Consider the following 26,658-nt stretch of genomic DNA (forward strand, 5'->3'; position numbering starts at 1 on the left):
ACTCCCATCCACCTCCATTCCCTTCCACACTGCTCCACTGGTAGCACAAAAAGCTTTTAGCTGAAATACAGCACTGTGAGCGCATGAGATTGCTGACAGCTTTGAAATATGAGCCTCTGGGGAGAGAAAAAAAGGAGAGCTGAGGGTATGTTTCCCTGGCAACAAGGCAACGGATTTGGTCGTCAGCCAACACACTGCTCCATTTAAAAGCTTTTAATAATAGACAAATCATTTTGAGAAAGGGAGAGGGAGGATTAGCTTTATCTGGCATGATGTAGAAGAGAGAAAATACTTCCAGTCTGCAGTGTAGACCTAAAAGGCAAAAGCAAAAACCTTTCACTGAAAAACTGGGAAACGCTGTGTTCGGGGGAAATAACAGGGGGGAGACACATTAGACAAAATGGCAACATGTGGTGATCAACCATAGGCACCCCTGCAACCGAATACAAAATGCTGACTGCTCTGTAATCTGTAATCAGCTTTCTATTCGCAGGCTGGGGTTGTAGACAATGGACCCCTGCAGAAAGGGTTTCTCTGACCAGTTGGAGACCCCTCCCCCATTTAGTTCTCAGCAAGGGGCGGATCTTTGTCTACTCCCATCTCAAGCACCCTAATCTACCATATTCTGTGCATTTATTTCCCCTTGTCTCTTGCTCCCTTTCTTTCTACCTGCCTGTTACCTTTTTTTTTAAAAAGAATATTTAGTCCATCAAAACCACACTGTCTTTTACACAAATACACAGACAGTAAAAACCCAATCCCCTTTTCGCCTCCTGATTTGTCTTTCCACTTATTTACTTTTGCCTCCCCAAAATGTGCAGATGTGGTGATGCACTAAAACACGAGCCCACCCTCTATTCAAAGGTGCCACTAGTTGTTGTCAGTCCGGCTTAACTCAGTTCTGGCCTGATTAGACCCTTTACCCATCTGCTCCGCAGTAACCTGACAGGCGGCCGGTGCATTTTCATAATAAATTGGCCGCTTTGCCCAATCCATCACATCTGTCACTTAAGACAAACGTTTTAAGCTCCACCGTTACAGAAGTTGAAGGGCAAATGAAAGTTGGTGTGAAAGGTTTTTTGTGTGTGACTGTTTTTCTACTGTTGCCTCCAGTATGCATAAAGGACTGTGTCTCAAAAAGTAAATACATTTGATTGGTCTATTGGGTATTGGTTCATATTTATCGCTTTACTGACTTCCTGAAGGTAACTTTCTTTTTTTTTGCAGGGTTGTGATTGTTGCCTTTGGCTCAGAGTTAAGCACGGTAGGTGTTTTTTTTGTTCACGTATTTCACATTGTCTTAAATAAGACATTAAGTAAGACTTAAATACATATGTTTAAATAAATAGTCACTGACATACTAACCGTTGCGTATTTCAACATGCCTGACTCTTGCTGGGGACCACTATAATTGTGTTTAACTATCTCCGTACATTTTCTCATTCATTAAGGTGGAAGTAATCCAGACCACTAATCCAGGAGCCAGACTAATCTACAGATAAACTGGTTACGCGCCGCTCATTTCTTGAAGTAATGTGGGTGATCTGTAAAATCACACAACATTGTAGAATTTAACTATATGACAAGACTAACCAGGATCTATTTTCCAGGAGCCTTTTATAAATTTCACGATGGAAGAAAATGTCTCTATAACTGATAATCTATAACACAGTAATCTTTGCAAAAAGTGAATGCGACCACTGTAGTTTAAAGATGGCCATGGCTATAATTCTTTATGGAAAGTGCATAGAGGAAGTGCACAGTGTTGCCATGATTTGATAGAACACATGATTTTCTTTCTGAAAATACACAGTAGGTAATCTCCAATACAAGCAGTGGAAATATATGATCTCAGTGTGTTACTGCAGGATGACAAATTCAAATAAACAGAGTATAACATAGAACAGTGAACACACAAGAAAAAATATCTGTCTTCTCTAATTTTTCAATTTAATAGTCCCGCTGCACTTTACTGTATGCAAGTTGCTTGTATTTCATACATCCTGTGCTGCATACTGTAACTAATGCGTGCATTCTTTGTCGTCAGTTTATTTAATCTTTCCATGACTATTTATACAAAGGCTTAAATCAAATGAAAATGTAGTTTCACAGCAAAACTGCAATAGCTGAACAGACAATGACTAAAACACTAAACCCATAGAGATGAGGTGAACCAGCTATAAAAAAAAAAACTTTTAGTCTGGTATGACCAGTAGTGTTTGGTGGCTAATGTTAGTTGACGTTAGCAAATGGATTCTTCTCTACTTGTGCTACTGTTACACAATGTTTTAGCATTTACTATGATCTTGTATTTGCCGCTGGTGGCAACAGTGTCTGCTGTTTATCAAAAGTTACATCTTTTTTATTAAAGTAATAAAGGCTGGCACATTTAGGGACTTAAAGAAACATCACATAATCAACCTTACATAAAATGAAGGAGTAAAGTGGCATAAAGTTCTGTTATCTCATTGAACCTTAGAAAAATGTTTAATGCAAATTTGTGCACATAAAACACATACATACAGTACAGTGCATACATAAAGTATCATAAAGTATAAATGCTTTTAATGTTGGCCTACATCAGTATGTCAACACATACCGTACACGTACCTCATAATACACCAGTCCACAACGGACCGAATGCAAACTGACTGGACCATTTTGGCCAAAGCTAGATCCACAAGAGATAATCTTCTGCACCTGCTCATGACAAAAACGTAATATGACAAAAACAATTGGTGAGCACATTTCGTAGTGTGATTAGAGCATTTGAGGCTGGTGTGTGTATCCTACACAATTATACAGTAGATATAAGCTGTCTGGTTCTTTTTGATACTAAGTAGAAAGCTCTGTGCAAGTCTGAGCTCAAGCAGGAGGTCCAATCCTAGCTTTTTGGGAATCTACTCCTCCAGGGGGGAATGGTGTAATCCATAGTAGCTTTTCCCTCTATCAGTCCTTAACATTAACGCAGATACAAGAAGACATAGAAAGCTATTAAATGCACCCATGCTCTGAGGGCAGAACAATTAAGGAATGTCATTTTCTGAACCTATCAAATACAAAATACTGAAAATGATTTTTTTTTATTTTTTTTTTAAAGAAAGGGGGCTGGTATATGGCATATAAAGTGTCAGGCAAACTCTGGTACACCAGCAGTTTATCTTAACTTCACCCCACATCTCAGTCACGCCACACCCAAAAACAATGCAAAGAAACACACCATATAAAACAAAATTAAATTATAAAAAAACATGATAGAATGGAATCAATATTATATAATATATCAAGTATTCATAATTTACAACAATACAATTGAATAAAAATCAAACCTAAAAAGGAATGTAGTTCTGGAAAAGTACCACTAGAGGTCAGCAAATATTCATGCTCAGATATCCAGTTATACGCTTGAAATATTTATCTGCAGTGACAAGTTCCTTCTGCTTGTGGACTAACACTTGACAAAACGTACAGACCTCCACTTCTTTTCTCCAGTTTAACCTCCTTTCAGTTCCACATAGCAGCAGCAGTAGTAGGCGTGGTAAACACTTCAATTCATTAAAATTCACTTAATTACATTCTTGATATGATGTCTCACAGTATAGATTATTATTATTATTTTTTTTTTTTTTAAATCTAACACTTACTTGTATGTGCACAGTGGTCTCAAATGTTTCACTGAATATCATCTGCGATCTTGAAAAACATTATTTCCCACGTATCGAAACTGACTCATGCAGTCATAGGAGACATTTTATTCTCAGCAAAGAGTTTTGCTTTTAGAAGTTGTTTTCCATCTCTGGTGGTTGAAAGTTGTTTCAGTAAATCTTTTATCAGACTTTGAAAATAATTCCTCTGTCCAGCTGTGGATCCCTTCTCAGGATCGTGTGTGAATGTCTCCGTTCAGTCTCTCGGTAGGCACTCCTCCTCGGTGATGCCCTGAGCCTTGAGCTCCTCCAGAACGTTGTCCAAGTGGCCGGGGTCGGGGTAGCCGTGGCCCGTTAGGTTGGAGCCGAACTCCGTCTTGTGGTGCACCTCGTTCCAGATGACTGTATCTGACTCGCCTGTGGTGCTGGATGTACCCACAGAGAAAATGAGCCGGCGGTCCCACGCTACCAGTAGAAGCCTCAGAACCTGGACGAAGAGATGAAGAAAGAAAAGATGACGCTTTATCCAGTCACATTAACTTCAAACCATACAGGAAGTTCGACAATAGAGAAAAGTTCTTATTCACCTTGCGTCCCTTCTCGCTGTCAGGGAGGTAGCAGTGCCTGGGGAACCCGCGGGCAGTGAAGGGTTTGCCTGGATTTGGGTGCTCTGGGCCCTAAACAGCAAGTCAGCAATTACATTATCCAAGCAAAATCAATAACGCTTCCTGTATTCATCATTTAGAAGCTAGTGTCATGTAAGCATGGGTGAGACTTTACCTGAATGCCAGGAGGGATGTTGTAAATTATCCGGATGGTTTTGCAGTCCGGATGGCCGGGTAGCGAGTGGGGGATGACATGGTACTCCATCTTGCCCGGGGGCTGGTTGCCGGTCTTGACTCCGTAGATGGTCTTGCAGGTGGGACACTGCAGGCTACCGTCCTTGTTGCCATTGTTGTACATAGCAACGAGGCATTGGAGGTGGTACTGGTGACCACACTGTGCCAGGCGGCCCACCGACTCGGCTCGGGAGATGCCACCCACGCCTGGGCCTTTGTAGCCCGATGGCCCGGCCAGGGCCTCCATGCAGATGGTGCAGTCCTGAGTACGAAACAAGTACGAAAGATGTTGTTTAGCCATTGAAAACAGGTGTTTTCAAAAGAATGAAATAGAAATAATCATAAAGGAGAACTCACCTCCTCTGGGGGATTGCGGACTTTCTGAAGGTACCTCTTCACCACCTCCTCAGGGGTCTTCCCTACGTGACGGAACACAAAGTATGATGATATGTTTATGACCAAAATGCAGGTATGACTGCATATGGGGGAAAACCATAAAGCAGAAGTTATCATCAAACCCACCTTTACGAGCCTGTTTCTTTGTGGTCTTGCGACAGCAGTGGCCCAGACCGGAGACGGGCTTGATGTCACTCTTGCTGACCGGTGGAGGATGAAGCACCAACTTGGGAGGGCGGGTCAGGCAGACAGGAAGTCCTGCTGCGCTCATCAGGATGCCTGTAATGCCTGGATACAGCCAGCAGAGGGGGGGGTGTTAGACACTTTATTTGAGATTTACTCAGCGCGTGATGAGCTCTTTATCCAGGGAATTATCTATTAACCATATTCATAAGGTATGGTCAGTGGATTTAGTCTAGTCATGTAAAAAATGACATTAACTGTGGTGTCTGTACAGAAGTACATCAGTGCCACTGAAACGTTTATTTAAAGAGCTGTAAAGTACAACAAACCTTAACAAACAAGATGCCTCTTCAAAGTCTTAAAAGCTGAATTTTAGACCTTTTAGACTTTCAAAGAAAGTACTTCTGATCGATTTAAAGATAATGAGAAATAATGTACCTGCCAGCGCAGGGTGTACAGGGCTTGATCCATTCAGGTTCTTCACTGGAACAGTTGGCACTCTGAAACACAAGAAAATAATTAAATATGAATCTACAGATTGCTGACACACTAAAAGCAGACATGCAACTTGTCCGGTCACCTCAGCCCAGATTCATGGCGTCAGAATCTGATGAGTCACAAGTAAACAGGTGGAGTGACAGGCAGCATATGCTAGCTTCTTGTTCACCTCAGTCAGCAGGATAAGGAGCTTTTGCCGAGTTATATAGATAAACAAACAGGCGTTGCTCATCACGACTTGACTTACTGTCCTATAATTGCCAGCTAGGACTTCCTGCTACGTAAGGCTTAAGATTAGGATGTGTATGGCAGCATTAAACAAGGCAAATTAAAGCAAACCAGATATTTTGCTATTTGCTATCTTTGTGTACAACTATGCTAGAAAGAAAATAGTTCCTACATGAAACTGCTGCCAACCAGATCTGTGGATTATCCAAAGTGTCAGTCCCTCTAAATCTGCTGATTAAAATATTTCAGACAGTAGTAAACTTGCCCTTATTTTAATGAAATGTCAAACCATCCTTAACCACTGCTGTACTATATCTCTGCTCATTAACAGGTAAAACAGGTGTGTACTTACGGACTGCCAACCCTGATAATAGTCATTTTTCCTGCTTGAAAGCACCAAAGACAAACTCAAGATATTGCCGCAATAATTTCCACTTGTCGCTTCAGTTGACTTGCTCTGGCACTCGTCTGTCCCTGTCTCTCACTTCCTATGGTTGTGTGCCAGTGTCATGTTTCCTTCCTCCTTTTATAGGGCTAATCCACCTGTTTCTATCTGTTGACTAAACTCTAGGGCAGATATCCGTCACAGGAGTGATTACCTGTCAGTTACCACGTCACACTGGCTGCCATAAGACTGACAGACACGAGCACATACGACTCGTTGACGTAGCCTACTAACACACTGCCACTGCCAAGAGATACATTTCCACTGCCTTGTGTTAATTTGCCTTGTGTACAATTGCCTTTGTTGATTGACCAATACAGAATCTTTCCTGTCTTTCTTTCTTTCTTTCTTTCTTTCTTTCTTACACCTGCTATCATAAAATCCTAACCTTGGATTTGGCCAGGGTTATTTGAAAACTTTGCTGTGCTATGTGATCACTTTGACTGTAACTGTAATGTTTGCATTACAACCTACAGTCCCTATAGATTTAATTAGAATGTGCACCATGCTAACAACAAAGAAGGCTTTCAAAGAAATGTCTAAACAGATGCTTTTTATCATTCAAATGGTCAGCTACACTTACGTGTTTTGGGCCTTTGCTACTCGACTACCTACTAAAGGTATTTGTATCCATTTCTCTTTTATCTATTTAGTTAATTAATTTTTTCCATGAGGACTACCCACCCTCAGGCCTTTTATTCTATGTTTTTGGTCATTCTTCTTCTTTTATGTATGGGTTTTAAATATTTTGTCTTACTGTTACTTTATTCTTGCCATTTAGTCTTTCCTCTTGATTTGTGAAATGGGAAAAAATAAAATATATTTTAAAACTGTGCATACATCATTATTAAAAAAAAAAAATCCTTCCCTAAAAATATACTTAATACTGTCTTTCTCCTCCTACAGTATTAATTACAGTTCATTTAGTATGTATTTTAAAACCTTTAAAACAAGTTTGTTTGTATTTCTACTTAATGCATCTATCTTTTTGTGAGTATTTTTCTCGTATTATATAAAGCACACTGTACTGCTATTATATATATTTTATACTTTACCATAGATTATGTCTATAACTAAAACCTCTAATTGATATGATGACTAGCAGGGTGCTCTTTTTGACTTGTGCTAACATTTTTTAACCCAATTAAATTCAAAGCAGAGGGTGCGTGACGTCAGATAATTCTCTTTTACAACCCAAAGAAAGCAATACCTGAAAGTGGTAAATAAAAAAAATAAAAAGAACAAAACTCCTTTTGAAATATTAAATAAAATTATCTGTCCAGCTATTATTTGACAGTTGATCAGTTATCATATATAGAAAATGTCATTTTACCGACCTTGTTCTTAGGGTAACAATAAGGTAACATAGGCATGTAGATTGAAGTGTAGGCTTTAAGGTTGAATGTTTTGTTCTGGTATAAACAAAGACAGTAACACATTTCTGCACAGTGTTTTCACTAGTGGGAAGAGTCCTTATAAATGATGCAACCATGACACAGAACAACTTACAGTCAAGAGGTCCTGTACCTGACAATATGCTTACACTCTACTCTGTTACTATATTTGCTTGTTTACCAACAAAGTGTCTAAGCTGTACTGCCAGCTTCCTGTGTGTGTGCCATACATGACTCACAAAGTCACAAAAACATGCTGGCTGACTGACATTGAGGCAGAGAAAGGATGGGAAACAAGAGTCAATTGGTCCCGTTTCTTTAATCCCAGCTAATCTAGTGGCATTAGAGCAGCCGCCATCTGGACCGCTGGATGATAGAAACATACAAGATGCAGCATATGGCCACACACAGACACACACACACACACACACATACACACACACACAAGTGTAGGTTTTGTGGAGATGTATCACAGCAGGTGTGTGGACTAAGGCATGGATACCCGAACCGAGCCCGACGGGTTCGGACAGATATTTAGAAATTATGATAAGGCATTTGTTGAAAAATGGTGCTGCGGCTCCTTTAAGAGAGCTCAGTGTGTGTGTAAAGTAGGCAGAAGAGAGATAGAGAAAGAGGAAGCAGACGTGTAGGTGCGACCGGAGCAGAGTTGGTGGAATAAGTTTAAGTTTTGTAGCCAACACAGTGTGTGCGGTGTCCGAGATAAACCCCAGACTGAAAGCCAAGTTCATTCATTTGCTCACTAGAAACGGGATATAACTAGGGCTGTCAGCATTAACGCGTTAATCGCGATTAAGGGCCGAGCATAATTATTATTATTTTTTTTTTTTTAAATCATATTAATCGCATGCCGACTTATTAATTTATTTTCACTTCACTCGGCTTTGCGTCGTAACACATCCTGCTACTGCAGGAATAGCAACGTGGATTTCGGTGCCTCATTCTGGTGCCACTGATATGCCTGCGCTTCTCTCTGATGCTCTGAAACATTACAGGCAACAGAAACATCGCTGCACATGACGCTAGTTAACGCTACACTCGACAGCAGCTAACGTTAGCCTACCGCTAGCTATTACCTGGATTAAACCTAAATATGGTTACAGTGCTGACAGCTAACGCTAAACGGTGTAAAGTGTGTCTGTATTTCACTGTAGAGGATTCCGTCACCGGGATGTAACAATCTGCAGCTGCTGTTGTCGGAAAAACACAGACAATGAACTGGTAATGAAACTGGTAATTTACAGCCTTGTGGTGCATTCAAAGTTGTTGTTAAATGCCCTTTTCCCATCTGGTGGTTGTTTTTGTCATTCAACAGCTATTTACTAGTGAAATAAGTTATTGTTGTAGTGATTACATTATTATTAAACATTTAATTTTGACGATATGGCCTTAGCAATAAACAAGCCATTCTTTAATGTTGCCAACTGTTTAGTACCCTTCTTTTTTTTTTTTTACTTTCTTAAAAAGGATCGGTTCAGGCACCGTTAAGGCACCGGTACCATTTTAAAAGTACCGCTTTAGCACCGGTATCCAAACCAAACAATACCCAACCCTAATATTGACTCTAGATTCAAATGTGTGACTAGATTAAATATATAATAAACAAATACAAATCTTAAAATCAAGTTCATAAAGTCATTTTCTTTGCATTCATTTGATTCCCAATCAAGATACACTGGTAAGAATTGCTTTCCATTGTTAATGTATACTTAAAAACAGTTCTGAAATGCAAAATAATAGAATTTTAATCATGAGATAAAACATGCAATTAACTATAGAAATTCAACGATTAATCGCGATTAAGAAAATGTAATCGTTTGACAGCCCTAGATATAACCCTAACGTTATATAACGTCGGCCCTGGAGGTAACGAGTCTCCCCTGGTTTTCTGATCATGGTCGGAAACGAAGCAATCGGGAAAGGTTAACACATTGAACATTTTAAATTAAACAGCTTATTAATGTGCGCTTGTTGCCCCGTGTGTGCCGATGCGCTCATCTGTTGACATTTCCGAATGCCTTCCTACAGTTGCTTAATAAAAGCTTTCCACACTGTGTCGGGCTCGGACGCAAATATCTTAATGCCTGTCGGGCTTGGGCCGGGTTCGGTCACGGCTCAGTCGGACGCGGGCCGGGCTTGGACAGAAAAATTCGGCCCGATCCGAACTCTAGTGTGGACTACAGGCCCTGACACACCAACCCGATTATCGGCCATCGGACAGTCTGGCGAGGTCAGTGACTCAAGTCTGTTCGTGTGATCCGTGCCGTCGTCAGTCAGAAGGAGCCGTCGGCCTTCATTTGGGCCGATTTGACATGTTGAATCGGAAGGCGGGCAGTCAGACTCAATGACCAATCTGATTGGTGGAGTGCTAACCCGGAAATGACGAGCGGGATGAGCGTGACTAGAGTCTCTCAAAATCTGACGAAAATCTTTTAAACTGACCTCAGCAACTGCATGTCCTATTTCTCGCTTCAAATGTTTTCAGAAACACGTTTCAGTGAACTATTTTAGTACAATATGAGATCGTATTCCGAACGAGCCGCCATAATGGTCTGGCTTTGAGAAGCCAGACCCACGTGACGCGTTCGTCCAATCAGCTGCCGATTTTCATTTATTGGGCGACAATACAGATTAGCGCCGCCTGCTGTTATGGAGACGTATTACGTCTCGTGCACACGCAGAACGTACGCTCAAGTCGGCGTCGCTTTGGTGTGTTCTGAGCCACTTTTTTGACCAACTTGGGGAGGCAGTCAGTACGACTGCCTTTTCTGACAAAGGTCGGCCGTTGGGTTGGTGTGTCAGAGCCTTAAAGGCAACTGTGTGATAATCTGTGACATTGGCGACCTCTCAGGAGTTTAACCCTTCACTTGGAAACCCATCTGCTCCATTTCACTGCAGGCAAACGCTTGCAACCTTAACAATAACAAATCTTATTCTTTTTAAAATATATTTCTATTCTATTATTACATATTCTATCTATCTAATATCTATTCTATATTTATTTTAACTACACCGAGAATCATAATATAGTATAAGCTATATTATTGTTATCTAAAATGTAAAATGTATCTCACTTCCTCATTTTGTTGCTTATTTGTGATCATTTTTGTCCAACAATACAATTTTTTGTTTTTCAATGCTTCATTTTGTATATCGTAAATGCTCATACAGTAATATGTAGTATTCTAGCTTTTTTAGGTTACTTATCTGCACTGTGCATCGTGTACTTCCTTTTGCTGCTGTGATACTTCAGTTTATCTGTATAGGATCAATAATATTAATTTTACCTGATCTTAAAATGATATTCTCGAAGAGTATTTATTTAAATAAATGTCTGTTAAACACAATGGTGATTGAGCCATATACCCCCAATAAAAAAACAATATCAGTCACACCAAATGAGAAGTGCAGAACCAGCAGAATAGGCATACTGCTAAAACATAATGTCAACTGATGAAGAAATGCTTCAAAATGTCAATAATCCACTTTTCCCCCCCAATTGTTTTCTTCTTTAAGTGGCTCAAAACAAAAATGTGAGCCTAATTACCCACATGTACTTCCATGATTGAACTCTACCACTGGGTAGAGCTTAGGGAGATGTTCTCTCCACTGCTCCAGTACCCATGTGGTGCACTTATGAATTTGGGGATAAAGCAATAAAATGAGGACAGCAGGAGCACTAAGTGGAGCTTAGAACACATAGAAGGAGAGAAGCTAGAGGGGTAAGCAAGAATCACAGGCTGATGGGATCAGAAAGACTCTTGATCTGGGACGTTGGCTGTTTCAGTGTTGAAAGAATGGGTCAGTCACACAGCTCACCTGACAAATACGCAGATTACTGAAGCATGAATATTAAGCCTGTGGTATTTGGTATTAATCTGAAGTTTAGCTGGATCCAGAAAGCTGGGGTTCTCTGCTGGGGCGATGTTGGGTTTGCTAACATGGAAATTCTCCACAGCATGTGGTCATTTTTCAATGTTTGATCACAGTACAAGAAGTTCCATGCAGACCTGCTATCAAACACAAATAAAGTGACTGCATGCGTTTGACCAATGTGGGAATTTCTTGCATGTTATATTTGAAGCAACTGCATAACAACAATCTAGAGCACCCCAGAAACATCTCTTTCAATGAGACTTAATGATTGCGAGGGAAATGTTATAAAAAGATAGGCTATTTAATTGGAATCTGGTAAAATGTAGATGCTAAAAATGTGTAGCATGCTCACAACAAGGCGCTAAAACAGAACCAACTGAAAAACAGAAAAAGGAATGATAAAATAGGAACAGCAGTGCTCTTGGTCCAAAAATCTTCTCAGAACCTCTTTACTACACTGACAACATATATATATTGTTAACCAGCGCCCTCTGGCTATGAGACCTGGACACTTCCATCATTCATTAACACTGATGCTAATAAATGTTGTGGATCTTTAAACATGTTTGAAGACATCCATAAATACTTTGAATAATAATGTGTGTCTGATATTCTACGAAAAAGTTAAATAAAATTCTTAAAATAAAACCTACTCTCTCCCAATACAAAGTCCATAATCTAGAAATATTACTACAAACAAGATGTCTCCTACTTCATAGTAAAGTTCATTCTCAGATTATTTTGTGCACTGGAGGCTTCAAGTTTCCACATCACACTTCTCGTTCCCTACGCGTCTGAAACTTAGATTGAAGTGAAGCACAAGTGAGCACAGAGAATGTGTTGCTTCTGTCACCAAACATTTAACCTAACCTAATTTCCCAGTGAATAACATCTGCCAGTATAACTGGTGACACAGCTAGCACATTTTTTTCTGATTTCTTGAGGCCCCCCGAGCGAAATTTTTTTGCATGAAAAATATACAAATTATGTAAATGTTGTGTGTGTGTGTGTGTGTGTGTGTGTGTGTGTGTGTAAAATAAATCCATCATTAAGCGGTTGCATGATAAATGTCTGGAATGTGGAACACTTGTGAGAGCTCGGCTTGTTCAATGTGAATGCTTTTCATTGTATTTCCATTGAAATGAACAAGCCCGATGGACTTTGTCACAAAGATTAAAGGCTCATGAATGCTAATGAGCGCTGATGTCAGACACTGTGTAATGAGGGTTCAAACTAATTATAATGTCTTGTCTAAATTGATTGTCTTACAAATCCTGTTCAGTTGGTCTCATTTAGTTTCATACAGTATATTGATAAGGGATGCAGTCTCTGTGAAGATGTCATTTGAATGCCACAAACATTAGGTGACCATTAAAATGTCCTAAACTAGCTGGCATTCAAACTGCCCACTGCTTATATACTTTTTATAATATCATTTTACAATTTGTCTGTCTTCTCCGTGTTTTGTCTGTCAACGTGTGTGTTTATACATGCGTTTGTATTCTTATATTATGTTGTCTTTTTAGCCTTAATGCTCACCAGCTTGTCACTAACTGCTGGGCAGGTAGCTGACAGTGGATTTTGTTTGGTGTTGCACTGAGAGCAGCTGCCTGCTGCTGCTAGTGGGTGATAATTCTCAATTTGGCCGACCCTTTTTATGTTGCACATAGTCATTTGATCCACTGTTAATATGACAATATTGATTATTGCAGCTTTAAGCTTCAAGCTAATCATTTCACCAATTCAGTATTGCCTTTACAGTCAATGAGCACTACACCCTTTGTTTTTGTTTTCATTTACATAAATATAAAAGCCTTTGTGTGGGACTAAACTGAAACTGTGTAGTAAGTAACAATTTTGAATTCTTCGGATGGGTGGTTTTTGTAGGAATGTAAAGCTTGCTTTAATATGCTCCATTGGAAATCCATACACTTCATTTCCAGCAGGTTTCTTACCTTTTCTTGGATGATAGAACCCTTTTGACTGTAAATTAATATTTTGAGCGAACTGATATACATACAGTGGTTGTGTACTCACCCAGAGGCGATAAGGGCACGTGACTGAGCCATGGCGATACGCTGCAGTGCAGGTCGGCTCAGCCCTGCTAGGCTGGACCGGGGTGGCAGAGGGGCTGCGCAGGCAGCAGCACCAGATGAAGACACTGGACCAAGGACGCGGGCAGAAGGCGAGGGCGTGCAGGTGGAGGCGGCCGTGGAGATGATAGGTGGGCCTGGAGCGGGCACTGTAGGGGCAGAACAGGAAGCAGAGAGGGAGGACGAGGTGGAGGGGTGAGGGGGAGAGGTGGCAGCAGATGAGAGTGTGGTGGAGGGTGGAGGAGGAGGTGGTGGGAGAGGGGGGAGAGGTGGAGGAGGGGGACGGGTGGAGGAAATGGACAAGGCGGCGGTGGCTGAGCCAAGGAGGGAAAGTGAGTGGGTGAAGCCTCCTCCATAACCAAAGCTGGCACTGCCAACACCACTACCACCGACGATTCCAACACCTCCTGCACCACCCATACCACCTAGACTAAAGCCACCTGTCGCCCCAACTATGGACGTCCTGTGGGGGGAAAATGACCGTGACAGGGAAGGAGGTCGAGGGAGGGTTAGTGAGTACGACCCTCCTGGGACAGGGTAACTGCTGATTTTGGGACTAGGTGGTTTGGTCTGTGGCGGTCGTCGACCTAGAGTGTGAGCAGACATGGCGCCTGCTTTGACACTTAGCACCAACATACACTGCTGACAGGCGCAGGGCTGTCCCAAGGAGGTGATGGATGAGGCAGGGAGTGCCCCACTTGGATACGCGCTGCCGTTTCCAGTCCCACTGCTGCTCATCCGCATTCCCATGCCCACTCCAGATACATCCACACCAAGCAGTCCTCCATGGCTGGGCATGGACATGGGCCCCCAGGCGTGGTGGGATTTGGGCAGGGGCCCGGACACCAGCGGGTAAGCCAGGTCGGAGCGGCGCTGGATGCGGCGGCAGCGCTGTGTCTGCCCGTTGATTTGGGTCATGCTTTCAAAGTCAATAAGGTAGCAGAAACCCAGCGGCGCCAGGTCAAGCCAGGGCTGCTGACGATCGCGTGCTGCCTGGATTGCGATGCCCACCTCTGTGTCGTAGGCCGTCCAACTGCCAGCGTCGTTCTCCCACTCCCACAACCAGCCCTGGCCTGGCGCTGAGGTTGGGTCGTAGAAGCTACGTCGTACCGGTCGAAGGGTACCTAAGGCAGTAATTAGGAGGTCAGAAAAATGCAAAAGATTCATGCACAGTATTACAATTTGAAAAAGGTGCAACAACCGCTAGTAATACAGTCATATTACATTTGGATTATTACCATGAATAGCACTTTGGACAGATTTACTGCTTGATTTTTTACATGTGCAAGACTTCTACTGTAACTATAAAATCTGATCATCTTTCTCTTTTAAGCCTGAACTACTATCATGACACTTGGTGATGAGAGGTGGCTGCAATAGGAGGTAAGTGGCTGACTGTCGTATTTACTGTGGAAAAGTAGATTGCAACCTTAACAAATTCAACATGTCTGTGTTTGCTTGCTAAGAATTTGGGCAAACAGGTTGCCCCTGGAAACAGCACACGGTGTTCTGAATTCTGATTGGCTGGCAGCCTTGATCCGACCCAAAGCTGGCTGTGTTTGCTTTCCCAGAGTGTCCAGAGAAACTCTACAGAGTTCTTATACTGTAAAGCCTTCACATATCAAACCCTGTGTCTGAAACACAAAGGGCTACAAAGATTTCTCAAAGATGAGTGAGCTTGAATCTAGAAGTGAGAGATGAAACCTTTTTGGGATCACAAGGCAGTTTTGTCAGAACTGTAAAATGCACTTCATGTACTTTTTACAGTATACTGTAAAATTAAGCATTTGAAATACATGTAGGATCAAACATATATCAAAACATTTCCGAAGTAAAGAACAAAAAAAATCTCATATATGACACAACTCATAGAAACCATTTGAATGTGTACCATACAGTGTGTGTGTGTGTGTGTGTGTGTGTGTGTGTGTGTGTGTGTGTGGTACAGTAGGTCTAGACATTTAACAAGACAACAAGGGAGTTCATTCATTAGATCTGCTCCCATCTACCTCATTTTAACAATGACCTCAGACTCCTGAACCCCCCCCCACCCCCCTTCCTCCTCACTGTCTAATATTTAGACAGCATCCCCTATTTCTTCTGCTGGATTTGGAAAACAAACTTCACAAAGGGGGTGGGGGTGGGGGGTAGTGTTGGGTTCTCTGCCAAAGTTAGACATCTGACAACTGACAATTCCCGGCTTTGTCTTACTGCTCTGCTTGCATCTCTTTCATGAAGCTTTAACTTGTGAAGGATGGTTTGTTATGCCCATATTCTGCTATAAAAGGCAATGGTGCTGATGGCAGTGTTTGCAGTATAAAAATAAAATGAATCTGTGGCTATGACTGGACACTTCAGCTGTGGCCTAGGTGCCACATGCAAACATACACAGGTCCTACCAGAATAACTCACTTCACCACTGACACCTTTCAAAATCACACACACACACACACACACACACACACACACACACACACACACACAGCATCTCTCCCTGTCATTTAAATATAATGTAACATAATACAGGAAAGGTGTAAAATATGGGAAACGAGATTTAGGGATCCAAAATAAAAAATAAAAATAATGGCACTGATGTCATTGCTGCAAAAATAAGAAGCCACTTTGCAGCAAAACACTCCCACCAGGGCATTAACTTCTGGAGCAGAATCAACATAAGGGGTTGCAAAGATAAAGTAGACACATGAGCGATAAAAAGGCCTCCATCAGGCCCGGCTACACCGTATACACCCTCCGCCCTGTGTCTCTCTCCTCTCTGCTTCTCACCTGTGTCTTGTCGGAACTGGTGCATGGAATGCAAATCGATGATGTAGGGCGAGAGGCGAGAGTCCACCTGGCCGAGGACAACACTACCACACCGCGGGTCGCTCCGGATGACTGCCTCGATGTGATGACAGACAGCCGGGCTGTAGGGCCGCCAGCGTCCGTGCTCGTTCAGCCATTCCCATACCACTACAGCGGATGCTAATAACATCCTACTCCTGCAAAGGTGAAAAAATACAACTGACAATAGGGTGGCATAAATAAAACCGAAACCGCGGGGATGGTGGGCATTTAAAGACACCCTGCTGCCGCTCCGCCGTGCATCCCTGCGCACAGCGGCGCTGCATCCATCTTGGACAGTTTGCAACCCAGATGTGTTTCCTATCTGTGCATATAAATATATATTTTGGCATGACACTACATGCAAACTGTACCTTCCATGTTTGTAGTTTCGGTTATGCAGCAATTAGTAGGTCCTTTTATCACACGGCGAGGCTACAGAGAGTTTCAGGGCGCAAAAAGCCTTGCAGGATGGTTGCATTTTACTCTCTATGCAGATGAGTGACGTCTACTGAAATCACAATCAAGTTAGGGTGAGAGGAGAAAATGCAACTTGGATGCTCACGGTGGTGCGGCACTCTTAAAGTAGGTTACTGTGACAGACTGGCTCTTATCGTTGCAATGCAAGGTTGCTCTTTTCTTCTTCTTTTTTTTAACCAAATCTGTGCTATCTGTTAGGGAAGATCATATTCCTGAAAGCAAATAATATTTACCGGGTTAGATTGTCTCCAGTCAAATTACTGCTTTGTAGAACAGTTTGGGTGCTTTAATGTTCCATCTGTCACTGAATGTCTTCAGTCTTGAGGTACAATCCCGGATTTCTGGTTACATAATTGCTTTAATGATGTGTCACTACAGTTATGTTTACTTTAAATCGGGGTTACTTATTGGTTCATAATGTCTCGATCGAGTGGATCTCACACTGAAGATAATTTGGCCGGTGAAAAATATGTTTGACATTCGCGTGTGTGAACACTCCCACACTCACGCTCTTTGAAGACCTCTCACATCCAATCCGATTTGAGCAAGTGTTCCGTCTGGCCAATCACAAATTTTCTTCTGTGATCATCTCACACGCTCTTTGTTAACTGTATCGCTAGTATAAATTGTATTTCGAAATGTTTTTATATTAATTTATTCGCAGCTGTACATACTTTACTATCTTGTTACATGTTTTATAGTCTGATATCTAAAAAGCCTGGAGATGCCGGGGATTGAACCCGGGACCTCATACATGCGAAGCATGCGCTCTACCACTGAGCTACATCCCCATTGGTCAATATAAGGACAACAACGTATTTTGAATGTTCGTCATCGACGTTGATGATGTCATACACCATGCATGTCTCAAAAAAAAGTCACTACTAACGAGAAAAAGTTTTTTTTTTTTTTTTTATTAATTTTGTTACAGTGTACAACGTCTCAAAAAACAAAACCGTTCATGAACTGCCTTTCAATACAATACATTCATTAAACATGTAGCCTATGTCAATGGTAAAGATGTAGCCTATTTCAACTACCTTATTGTAGTTTAATTTCATGGTATCATAATTACATCCTTTCACAGCTATATATAGAGCTTAATGTCATAGTTTTGCAGTACATTCAACATAATGATTACTACTGATCTACTTTTACTACACATTATGCAACAAGGTAGGCTAACTAACAGTATAACAATGTAACTTGATGGAAAGTTTGACTCATCAGTTCACATTTGAGAAGCTGGAACCTTTTAAATTTAGTTTTCTTTGCTTAAAAATGACTTAACTTTGCTGGGGATCGAACAATCATTCAATCGACTAATTGTTTTGACATTAAGAACAATACAAAAACAGTAAAATCTATCTTGTTTTGAAGTTTTGAAGTTTCATGTAAATTAGACAAAACATTTAAAGCAGTAAAAAAACATATGCCACAGTCCACAATATACAGCATGCAATACGCTGACACAGTAATACAACGTTTAATTTGACCAGTTTTACTCATATGGTTTTACTTTAGGTAAGGTAAACTCTTGCACAAACATTCAAAATCCAATCCAGTGTACTCCTGCATATTTACAACGACTTCATTCATCAATCACCTTTTTTAACAGGAAGTGGAATTAAGACCAGAGCCATAGCTACCATTACATACAAATACAAATGTTTTTTAGTGAGAATTGATGAGGTTTTAGCAACCTGCAAATGGAAACTTGTTTGTTTTATAGGGTGGCTCCAGTACTTTTAGGCCAACACAGTGTGGAACAGCATTTAGACATTTATGTTGGGAAATAAAATTGACAGAAAAATATATTTTAACAGCTAATTAGGGAATTTGGACTCATGACTCATTTCTTAAGCCTCCCTTATATTTAATGTTTCTTTTTAAATTCTGTTTTCACAGTGCAGTCATATCACTGTCCTTGCCCTCACCTCCCTCTTCCTCAGACCAGATGGCACTACCAGAGAATGGCTTTAGATCTATCAACATTCCAGCCCCTCCACTTGCTTCACCTTTACCTTCCTCATCTCCCACTTTCTCCTCGGTGTCTCCCTTTGCCTTTTCCTGATCTGTTGGCCTGGCTTGCCCCCCTGCCTCTGAACCCTCCACACTTGAGTTATCATCTGAAGTGTCACCTCCTTTTCCAGACTTCTCCACATCCTCCCCCTCCTCCTCCTCCTCCTCCTCCTGGTCAGCTCCCTCGCTGTAACTCCCCTGGCTACCACCCTTATCCGACTGTACAGCCTCAACTTGGACTTCCTGCATTTCCTCTTCATCCTCCCCAGTATCACTTTGAGGCCACAGCTGGACTCCGAAACGTGTCCCTAGAGCTAAAGCTGTACCTCTCACCCGGTCCCTGATCCCTCCTTCCTTATACACCAAGCGCCGCACAGTATATTCTCCACTGGCCTCCCTGTTCAACTTCTTGTACAAGAGGATCAACAATACAATTAAGCCCATTAGGCAGAAAAAAAGGATCAGCACAGTCTGAGTGGAGGCGTTCTCAGAATCAGTCATGCCTGAAGTGAAAAGAGAGAAAAGGGGTTAGCATGGTCCCATCCACTGTGGATAGACTCCAAAAACAACAAATAAATCCCAGTGTGGATTGGGATTTATTTGTTGTTTTTGGAGTCTATTCAGTGGCACTGTCTCTTGAAGAAATAGTTTGGCATTTTGGGAAATATGCTTATTCGCTTTCCTGCTCTCACATCTATTCGGGTTAATATTACTGCCTTCAGATGGAACTCGTGAGCTCATGGTTACGACATGGGAAGTCGTGTACAGGATATGCTTGGCGTTCAAGTGGTTAAGTCGTGAGAACACCGCTGCTAAGAAATGGCAACATGGTCTCTTGTCATTCTTTGCTTTTTTTTCCAAGAAATGTAGACGCAGGTTGTATTTCAACTCCATGCGGAGGAACAAGAAATTGGAAGACAAACGTGACATATTTTTGTATAAATTAACAGTTACTTAGTAGCTATACTCTATAAGACTAAAATTACAATATATTGAATAACCATCCACCGAAAAATTAACTTCCATGGCCTCAGCCATTTCTGAAAACTTAACTTAACTTGGAGGTTGTGAATACAACAAGAGGGGGGTATTCATATGGACTCTTGAACTCTTGAACACGGTAAACACGAGCCTAAAGGCAGCATATGTAGACGAAGTAGCTGGTTAGCTTAGCTTAGCATAAAGACTGGAAACGGAGAAACAACTAGCCTAGCTCTGCCCAAAGGCTCCAGGCTCAATAAAAAATATTCTAACACATAACCACCAGTAAAACTCCAAATTGTTGTTTTTAAACTTGAACAGACTTGCTGTTTACCTGTTTCCAGTCTTAATGCTAAGCTAGTGTAATGGGATGTTTTAGTTCAGACAGAAAGGTAATGTTGAGGGGACTATAAGGGGATTTTTCAGACTAGACAGAAAAGGTTATGTTGCGGACATCGATGAAAAATTACTGCATAAGAGAAGTGACTCCCAGACGCGTGCGCCCAGATGTGTCTTGATTTCTTATTGTTTTGTTATCCTGCTATAGCAAGATATTTCCTGGTTTCATCCTTAGCAAACATGATGCTGTTCCTCTGCAAAATATATATATATATATATATATATATATATATATATACTCTTGTCTTTTTGTGCTACTTTGAGATCTCTTCCACTGTACTCTGATACGTGTGCTGTGTAACTCGATCTCCTTGCTTGCAAGCAATAATAAATTTGAACAAACTATCACGGAACAACTTGTTGTTGTTGTTTGAAACTTCTTTATTGCCCAGTCTGTTGACAGAAATCTTCCACCACACTAGGCTGGCTGGATGCTCTTGATATTTACACTATTTTATACAGTGAGTATATATATATATACCGTACAGACATGAGAGTGGCATCAAGCCTCTCATCTAGCATAAAAGTGAATAAGTGTATTTTCTTACAGGTCATACGATTTGTTTTAAATAAAGTAGCCATTTTATTTGATGATTCCAGCAACTAAATCCACATTTTACTGGAGGCAACATAAAACAGGTTGACACAGATGCTGAACATTATGTGGGCTATTTGAACCAGGCCTCAATCCTTTGCTATTTCTTTCCAGGAGCACCAGAAATCCTTTCAGTTATCAAACTGTAAATCCCACAAAACAGAGACAGATTAGATTTAGAAATGTACTTTACCGCTTTAGAAAAGTCTCTGTTGAGTAGAAAAGTCCCACTGGCTTGGTGTCACAGTTTCAGGCAGAATTGTGCAGTCAAACTCGTACTTTAAAGCAGCTGTGAAGTTTTCATCAGGAGATCCATTGGAAATGTATATTCAGGATCTAGAAGAAAGAAAATTAGAAAACTAAAAACAGTCCATGGTGCTTCCGGCCAAACCTTTAGATGGCCTAACATAAAAGATTATCCATTCAATTTAATTTGGTGTGGCATTTCAGGTTTTACACACTCAGCAGATTACCAAGAAATCCACTCCAATTTTAACATTAAAATATATTATTTCAATACAGACATCTAAGCCTGACACAATTGTAATAAAAAAAAGTCACCATCAACGCTGGCTGAAATGTAACCAATGGTTCTTAATTGCAATATACAAACGTACGCTGCAGATGAAACAGGAAGTATGTATTGCCTTTATCTTGTTTGACTGTAAACTGTGTGCATTGTCTGGGATGACAGGAAGCTAGTAGACCACTTGCAGCGTTGCTGGTTTCCTGTCAAAATGATAATTGAACAGCATCAGATCAGTCAGCCTGCCATGGGAGGGAACTTTTTAAGGCATGCTTAATTAGAATCCTAGAGATCGGACATAAAGCATTACAACATAATGTTTAGTAAAAAAATGAAAATATAGATGTGAAATATGTGAAACATGCTATAAACACTGAAATGCATGAGGATAACTGACCTAGGTGGTAAATAAATGCCTTCAATACTATAATTATACAACCATTTAAAACATAAAGTCTATTAAGTCAAAGATTCAAGTATCTTAACTCCGAAATATGTATATACAGAGCTGTAATTAAACACAGAAGAGCAGACAAATCATGAGGCATTCATATTATGATTAATTAAGACTTAAGAATTATAGACATAAATGTGTGCAGCAAAAACGAGTAAAGAGGCAAACTATTAAAAAAGGCAGGAAACACTTACCAAAGTTGTGAGCAGAAGAAAAAGTTAGTGGTGCCAGAACATGAACACTGTAAAGATACTCACTTGTGTAATTTAAGGTACTTTTGAGCTGTGTAACAGCATGTGTGTGTGTGCGTGTGAGGAGATAGAGAGAAAACGAGAGAAGGGGTGGGTGATGCATGAAATATGGTGAAGAAAGCTCGCTGCAGACCTTTGAGGTAGGTGGAGGCTGAAGGGGGGGGGGGAAGAACACAGATTAAAGACAACTTCAAGCAGGGTGTGGTGGAAAGCACAGATATGAAAATGTGCTATTTATTTATGGAAAGAGGAAGACATACACATTTGAATTTTTTTCTGCAAAGTTGACTTGTGTCACTTTCAGCTTGCAGCACAGGTGCAGGTGACGTTATGCAACATATATTAAGTGCATTTTAGGAACATTCATACTCTTTGTCGACTACAATTTACTCACAGGAAATACATGTACAGTATATTTATTTCCTGTGACACATTTCAACCTAGCACAAGCATACAAGATATGTCAGCGGGTTGTCGATAACACGTTGACTCCCATAAGGGCAGCTGAGGTTTTCTAAAGTGGAAGTTATGTATCTTTTAACATTACACTGAAAAAAAGGGGTCTAATAGTGTTACATGAGTCCAAGACAATCCCAAGAACTAAAGATCCTAATTATTCTTTGATTTATGCAAAACATTAAGGTTATTATTATATTCTATATATTTGAACCTATCAGAAAAAAACAGATAAAATCCAAACACTGTTCTCGGCTTCTTAATGTGAAACAAGTTGACCACATCCTGTTTTCACTCCGGGGGCCAGGCAGCCACAGCCCCTAGCATACAAAGACAGCCTTACCAAATCTCTACAGTCAATTTACACCGTGTTACCCAGTTGAGGACATAAACATCAGTCACGGATTGAGATGGAGAATACCTGCCATGTCACAAAATGTTTTTGGTAAAAAAAAAAAAAAAACAAAATAGAGGGTGTCGAGAAGCTCAACACCCTCCCCTCTGCCCCCCAAGAATTCTGGACTCTGACCCCCTCCCCTTCAAGATCAGCACCGGCCACTTTATAATAAAGACATTCAGGAACTCTACCTTCTATTGTATTGCCCACTTCAATATCTTTAGTTTTCAGTACTGTTTGATTTTGCCTTTCATTTGCACTATTTAGAATTTATTATTGTCCATCCATCCATCTTCATCCGCTTATCCGGGGTCGGGTCGCGGGGGTAGCAGCTCCAGCAGGGGACCCCAAACTTCCCTTTCCCGGGCCACATTAACCAGCTCCGACTGGGGGATCCCGAGGCGTTCCCAGGCCAGGTTAGAGATATAATCCCTCCACCTAGTCCTGGGTCTCACCCGAGGCCTCCTCCCAGCTGGACATGCCTGGAACACCTCCATAGGGAGGCGCCCAGGGGGCATCCTTACCAGAGGCCCGAACCACCTCAACTGGCTCCTTTCGACGCAAAGGAGCAGCGGCTCTACTCCGAGCTCCTCACGGATAACTGAGCTTCTCACCCTATCTCTAAGGGAGACGCCAGCTACCCTCCTGAGGAAACCCATTTCGGCCGCTTGTACCCTGGATCTTGTTCTTTCGGTCATGACCCAGCCTTCATGACCATAGGTGAGGGTAGGAACAAAAACTGACCGGTAGATTGAGAGCTTTGCCTTCTGGCTCAGCTCTCTTTTTCGTCTAGCGAGTGCGATAAATTGAATGTAATACCGCACCTGCTGTGCCGATTCTCCGACCAATCTCCCGCTCCATTGTCCCCTCACTCGCGAACAAGACCCCAAGGTACTTGAACTCCTTCACTTGGGGTAAGGACTCATTCCCTACCTGGAGAAGGCACTCCATCGGTTTCCTGCTGAGAACCATGGCCTCCGATTTAGAGGTGCTGATCCTCATCCCAGCCGCTTCACACTCGGCTGCGAACCGATCCAGTGAGTGCTGAAGGTCACAGGCCGATGATGCCATCAGGACCACATCATCTGCAAAAAGCAGCGATGAGATCCCCAGCCCACCGAACTGCAACCCCTCTCCACCCCGACTACGCCTCGATATCCTGTCCATAAATACTACAAACAGGATTGGTGACAAAGCGCAGCCCTGGCAGAGGCAACTCTTACCTGAAACGAGTCTGACTTACTGCTCACCCCATACTCCTGCAGCACCTCCCACAGTATCTCCCGGGGCACCCGGTCATACGCCTTCTCCAGATCCACAAAACACATGTAGACTGGTTGGGCATACTCCCAGGCTTCCTCCAGGATCCTTGCGAGAGTAAAGATCTGGTCCGTTGTTCCACGACCAGGACGGAATCCGCATTGTTCCTCTTCAACCTGAGATTCGACTATCGACCGAACCCTCCTTTCCAGCACCTTGGAGTAGACTTTACCGGGAGGCTGAGAAGTGTGATACCCCTGTAATTGGCACACACCCTCTGGTCCCCCTTTTTAAAAAGGGGAACCACCACCCCGGTCTGCCACTCCTTAGGCACCGTCCCAGACTTCCACACAATGTTGAAGAGGCGTGTCAACCAAGACAACCCCTCCACACCCAGAGCTTTAAGCATTTCTGGAGGGATCTCATCAATTCCTGGGGCTTTGCCACTGTGGAGTTGTTTAACTACCTCAGCAACCTCCACCAGGGAAATTGATGCCAATCCCCCCTCATCCTCCAGCTCTGCCTCTACCATAGAGGGCGTATTAGTCGGATTTAGGAGTTCCTCAAAGTGCTCTTTCCACCGCCCTATTACCTCCTCAGTTGAGGTCAACAGCGTCCCATCCTTACTGTACACAGCTTGGATGGTTAACCGCTTCCCCCTCCTGAGGTGGCGATCGGTTTTCCAGAAGTACCTTGGTGCTGACCGAAAGTCCTTCTCCATGTCTTCTCCGAACTTCTCCCACACACGCTGCTTTGCCTCTTTCACGGCAGAGGCTGCAGCCCTTTGGGCCCTTCGGTACCTTGCAACTGCCTCCGGAGTCGTCTGGGATAACATATCCCGGAAAGACTCCTTCTTCAGTCGGACGGCTTCCCTGACCACCGGTGTCCACCACGGTGTTCGTGGGTTACCGCCCCTTGAGGCACCTAAGACCCTAAGACCACAGCTCCTCACCGCAGCTTCAGCAATGGAAACCTTGAACATTGTCCACTCGGGTTCAATGCCCCCAGCCTCCACAGGGATGTACGAAAAGCTCCGCCGGAGGTGTGAGTTGAAAGTCTGTCGGACAGGGGCCTCCTCCAGACGTTCCCAATTTACCCGCACTACCCGTTTGGGCTTACCAGGTCTGTCCAGAGTCTTCCCCCACACCCTGACCCAACTCACTACCAGATGGTGATCGGTTGACAGCTCCGCCCCTCTCTTCACCCGAGTGTCCAAAACATACGGCCTCAGATCAGATGAAACGATTATAAAATCGATCATTGACCTTTGGCCTAGGGTGCTCTGGTACCAAGTACACTTATGAGCATCCCTATGTTTGAACATGGTGTTCGTTATAGACAACCCATGACTAGCACACAAGTCCAACAACAACCAACCACTCTGGTTTAGATCAGACATTTATTATTGTATTGTACATATTACTTATGTTAATTGTATATATAACTTATCTTTCTTCATCTTATTTGTATATATATCTCATCTTTTTTATATTATACTTGTATGTGTCCTTTTTGCACCATGGGTCGGAGAGAAACGTATTTTCAATTGCTCTGTATGTCTGGCACATATTGCAGAATTGACAATAAAGTTGACTTGATACAGGTAGAGTTGGAGAATTGCTCCAGCTATCTTTAGGTCCCACTCAATAGGTTTTAACTTGGACCGAGTTCTGGGATTTCCCTTTAGCAGTTTCAGTGTTGATTGCTGGACAAAGTGATTGTCTGGTTATATTAGCGCCCTAATCTAAACTACAGCGCCACCATCAATTATGATACCACCATCAGCCACTTGTATGCCCGATAGTGGCTAGGGTGCCACGATGTAATGCTTTGCATAGTCTGCTGAGTTTAGTTCTCTTTTTTGTCAGACCACAGATTATTCCGTTATGCTATTAGTTGACCTGAAGTGGTTCCTCGTCTTTCACGCAGGTTTCTTGGTTGGTTGCTCAGTTTGTTTCAATGACATACTAAAAACGCAAGAGTTCCAACTAATGGAGACTGCTGTGCTGATATGAAACTCTAAACATGTTTTGTCTTTCACTTCTCTCTGAAATCTACAGACATCTCTTCATTGGTCGTTTCTGACGTGACAGAGTGTCATTTGTAGGGCCTCATCGTCACTCAGTCAATTTAATTGGCCACTATACAGTTTGAGACATTTTAAGAACATTTATAGCAAAAGTAAAATAGGAGAAATTCAGACAATATAAAATGTGAGAAATCTACAGGGTGTTGCATCTATTGAGGCAAAGTGTTTTGTGCGTGTGCTGCGCATATGTCTATTAAATTGGAGTAGGCAGCAGTTGCTTGGCTTACAGTCAACACACTCCTGTGTGTACACTATCCAAACATAACTACACTTAGTAATTATCACAAATACCA

General features: G+C 42.0%; 2 protein-coding genes and 1 non-coding gene across 8 annotated transcripts; all 3 read right to left on the reverse strand.

The window, feature by feature from the left end:
• Positions 1–3,702: 3,702 nt before the first annotated feature.
• Positions 3,703–17,379, reverse strand: dtx4a (deltex 4, E3 ubiquitin ligase a). 4 transcript variants are annotated; one of them, XM_078276177.1, is made up of 10 exons: positions 17,169–17,379; positions 16,830–16,963; positions 16,399–16,613; positions 13,559–14,738; positions 5,501–5,562; positions 5,006–5,167; positions 4,841–4,902; positions 4,425–4,745; positions 4,232–4,321; positions 3,703–4,131 (listed from the first exon to the last, which is right to left on the reverse strand). In XM_078276177.1, the coding sequence occupies exons 3-10, from the start codon at positions 16,604–16,606 to the stop codon at positions 3,901–3,903; spliced, it is 2,316 nt and encodes a 771-aa protein (XP_078132303.1). In that variant the 5' UTR covers positions 16,607–16,613; positions 16,830–16,963; positions 17,169–17,379; the 3' UTR covers positions 3,703–3,900. The 4 variants fall into 4 exon arrangements, with proteins under 4 accessions (XP_078132303.1, XP_078132302.1, XP_078132305.1 ...); XM_078276176.1 differs by having other exon boundaries at positions 16,830–16,966; XM_078276179.1 differs by lacking the exon at positions 16,830–16,963.
• Positions 17,380–17,654: 275 nt separating this feature from the next.
• trnaa-cgc (transfer RNA alanine (anticodon CGC)) lies at positions 17,655–17,726 on the reverse strand. The gene has a single exon. It is a non-coding gene; the product is annotated as a tRNA-Ala (tRNA).
• Positions 17,727–18,288: 562 nt separating this feature from the next.
• Positions 18,289–22,284, reverse strand: LOC144534292 (uncharacterized). 3 transcript variants are annotated; one of them, XM_078276143.1, is made up of 4 exons: positions 22,107–22,284; positions 21,580–21,661; positions 21,126–21,268; positions 18,289–19,460 (listed from the first exon to the last, which is right to left on the reverse strand). In XM_078276143.1, the coding sequence occupies exon 4, from the start codon at positions 19,456–19,458 to the stop codon at positions 18,838–18,840; it is 621 nt and encodes a 206-aa protein (XP_078132269.1). In that variant the 5' UTR covers positions 19,459–19,460; positions 21,126–21,268; positions 21,580–21,661; positions 22,107–22,284; the 3' UTR covers positions 18,289–18,837. The 3 variants fall into 3 exon arrangements, with proteins under 3 accessions (XP_078132269.1, XP_078132267.1, XP_078132268.1); XM_078276141.1 differs by having other exon boundaries at positions 21,550–21,661; XM_078276142.1 differs by having other exon boundaries at positions 21,494–21,661.
• Positions 22,285–26,658: the final 4,374 nt, after the last annotated feature.

Source organism: Sander vitreus, chromosome 19 (genome assembly GCF_031162955.1).
Source record: "Sander vitreus isolate 19-12246 chromosome 19, sanVit1, whole genome shotgun sequence".
Classification (NCBI taxonomy): Eukaryota; Metazoa; Chordata; class Actinopteri; order Perciformes; family Percidae; genus Sander; species Sander vitreus.

Bases quoted from the DNA above. Each gene is read 5' to 3' on its own strand.
- LOC144534292 (XM_078276143.1), bottom strand. From the start codon at position 19,458: ATGACTGATTCTGAGAACGCCTCCACTCAGACTGTGCTGATCCTTTTT.
- dtx4a (XM_078276179.1), bottom strand. From the start codon at position 16,606: ATGTTATTAGCATCCGCTGTAGTGGTATGGGAATGGCTGAACGAGCAC. The intron at 5,563-13,558 runs GTGAGTACACAA...CTTGTGTTTCAG, and splicing joins CGTGCCCTTATCGCCTCTGG to AGTGCCAACTGTTCCAGTGA. The intron at 4,903-5,005 runs GTGGGTTTGATG...TCCGTCACGTAG, and splicing joins AAAGAAACAGGCTCGTAAAG to GGAAGACCCCTGAGGAGGTG.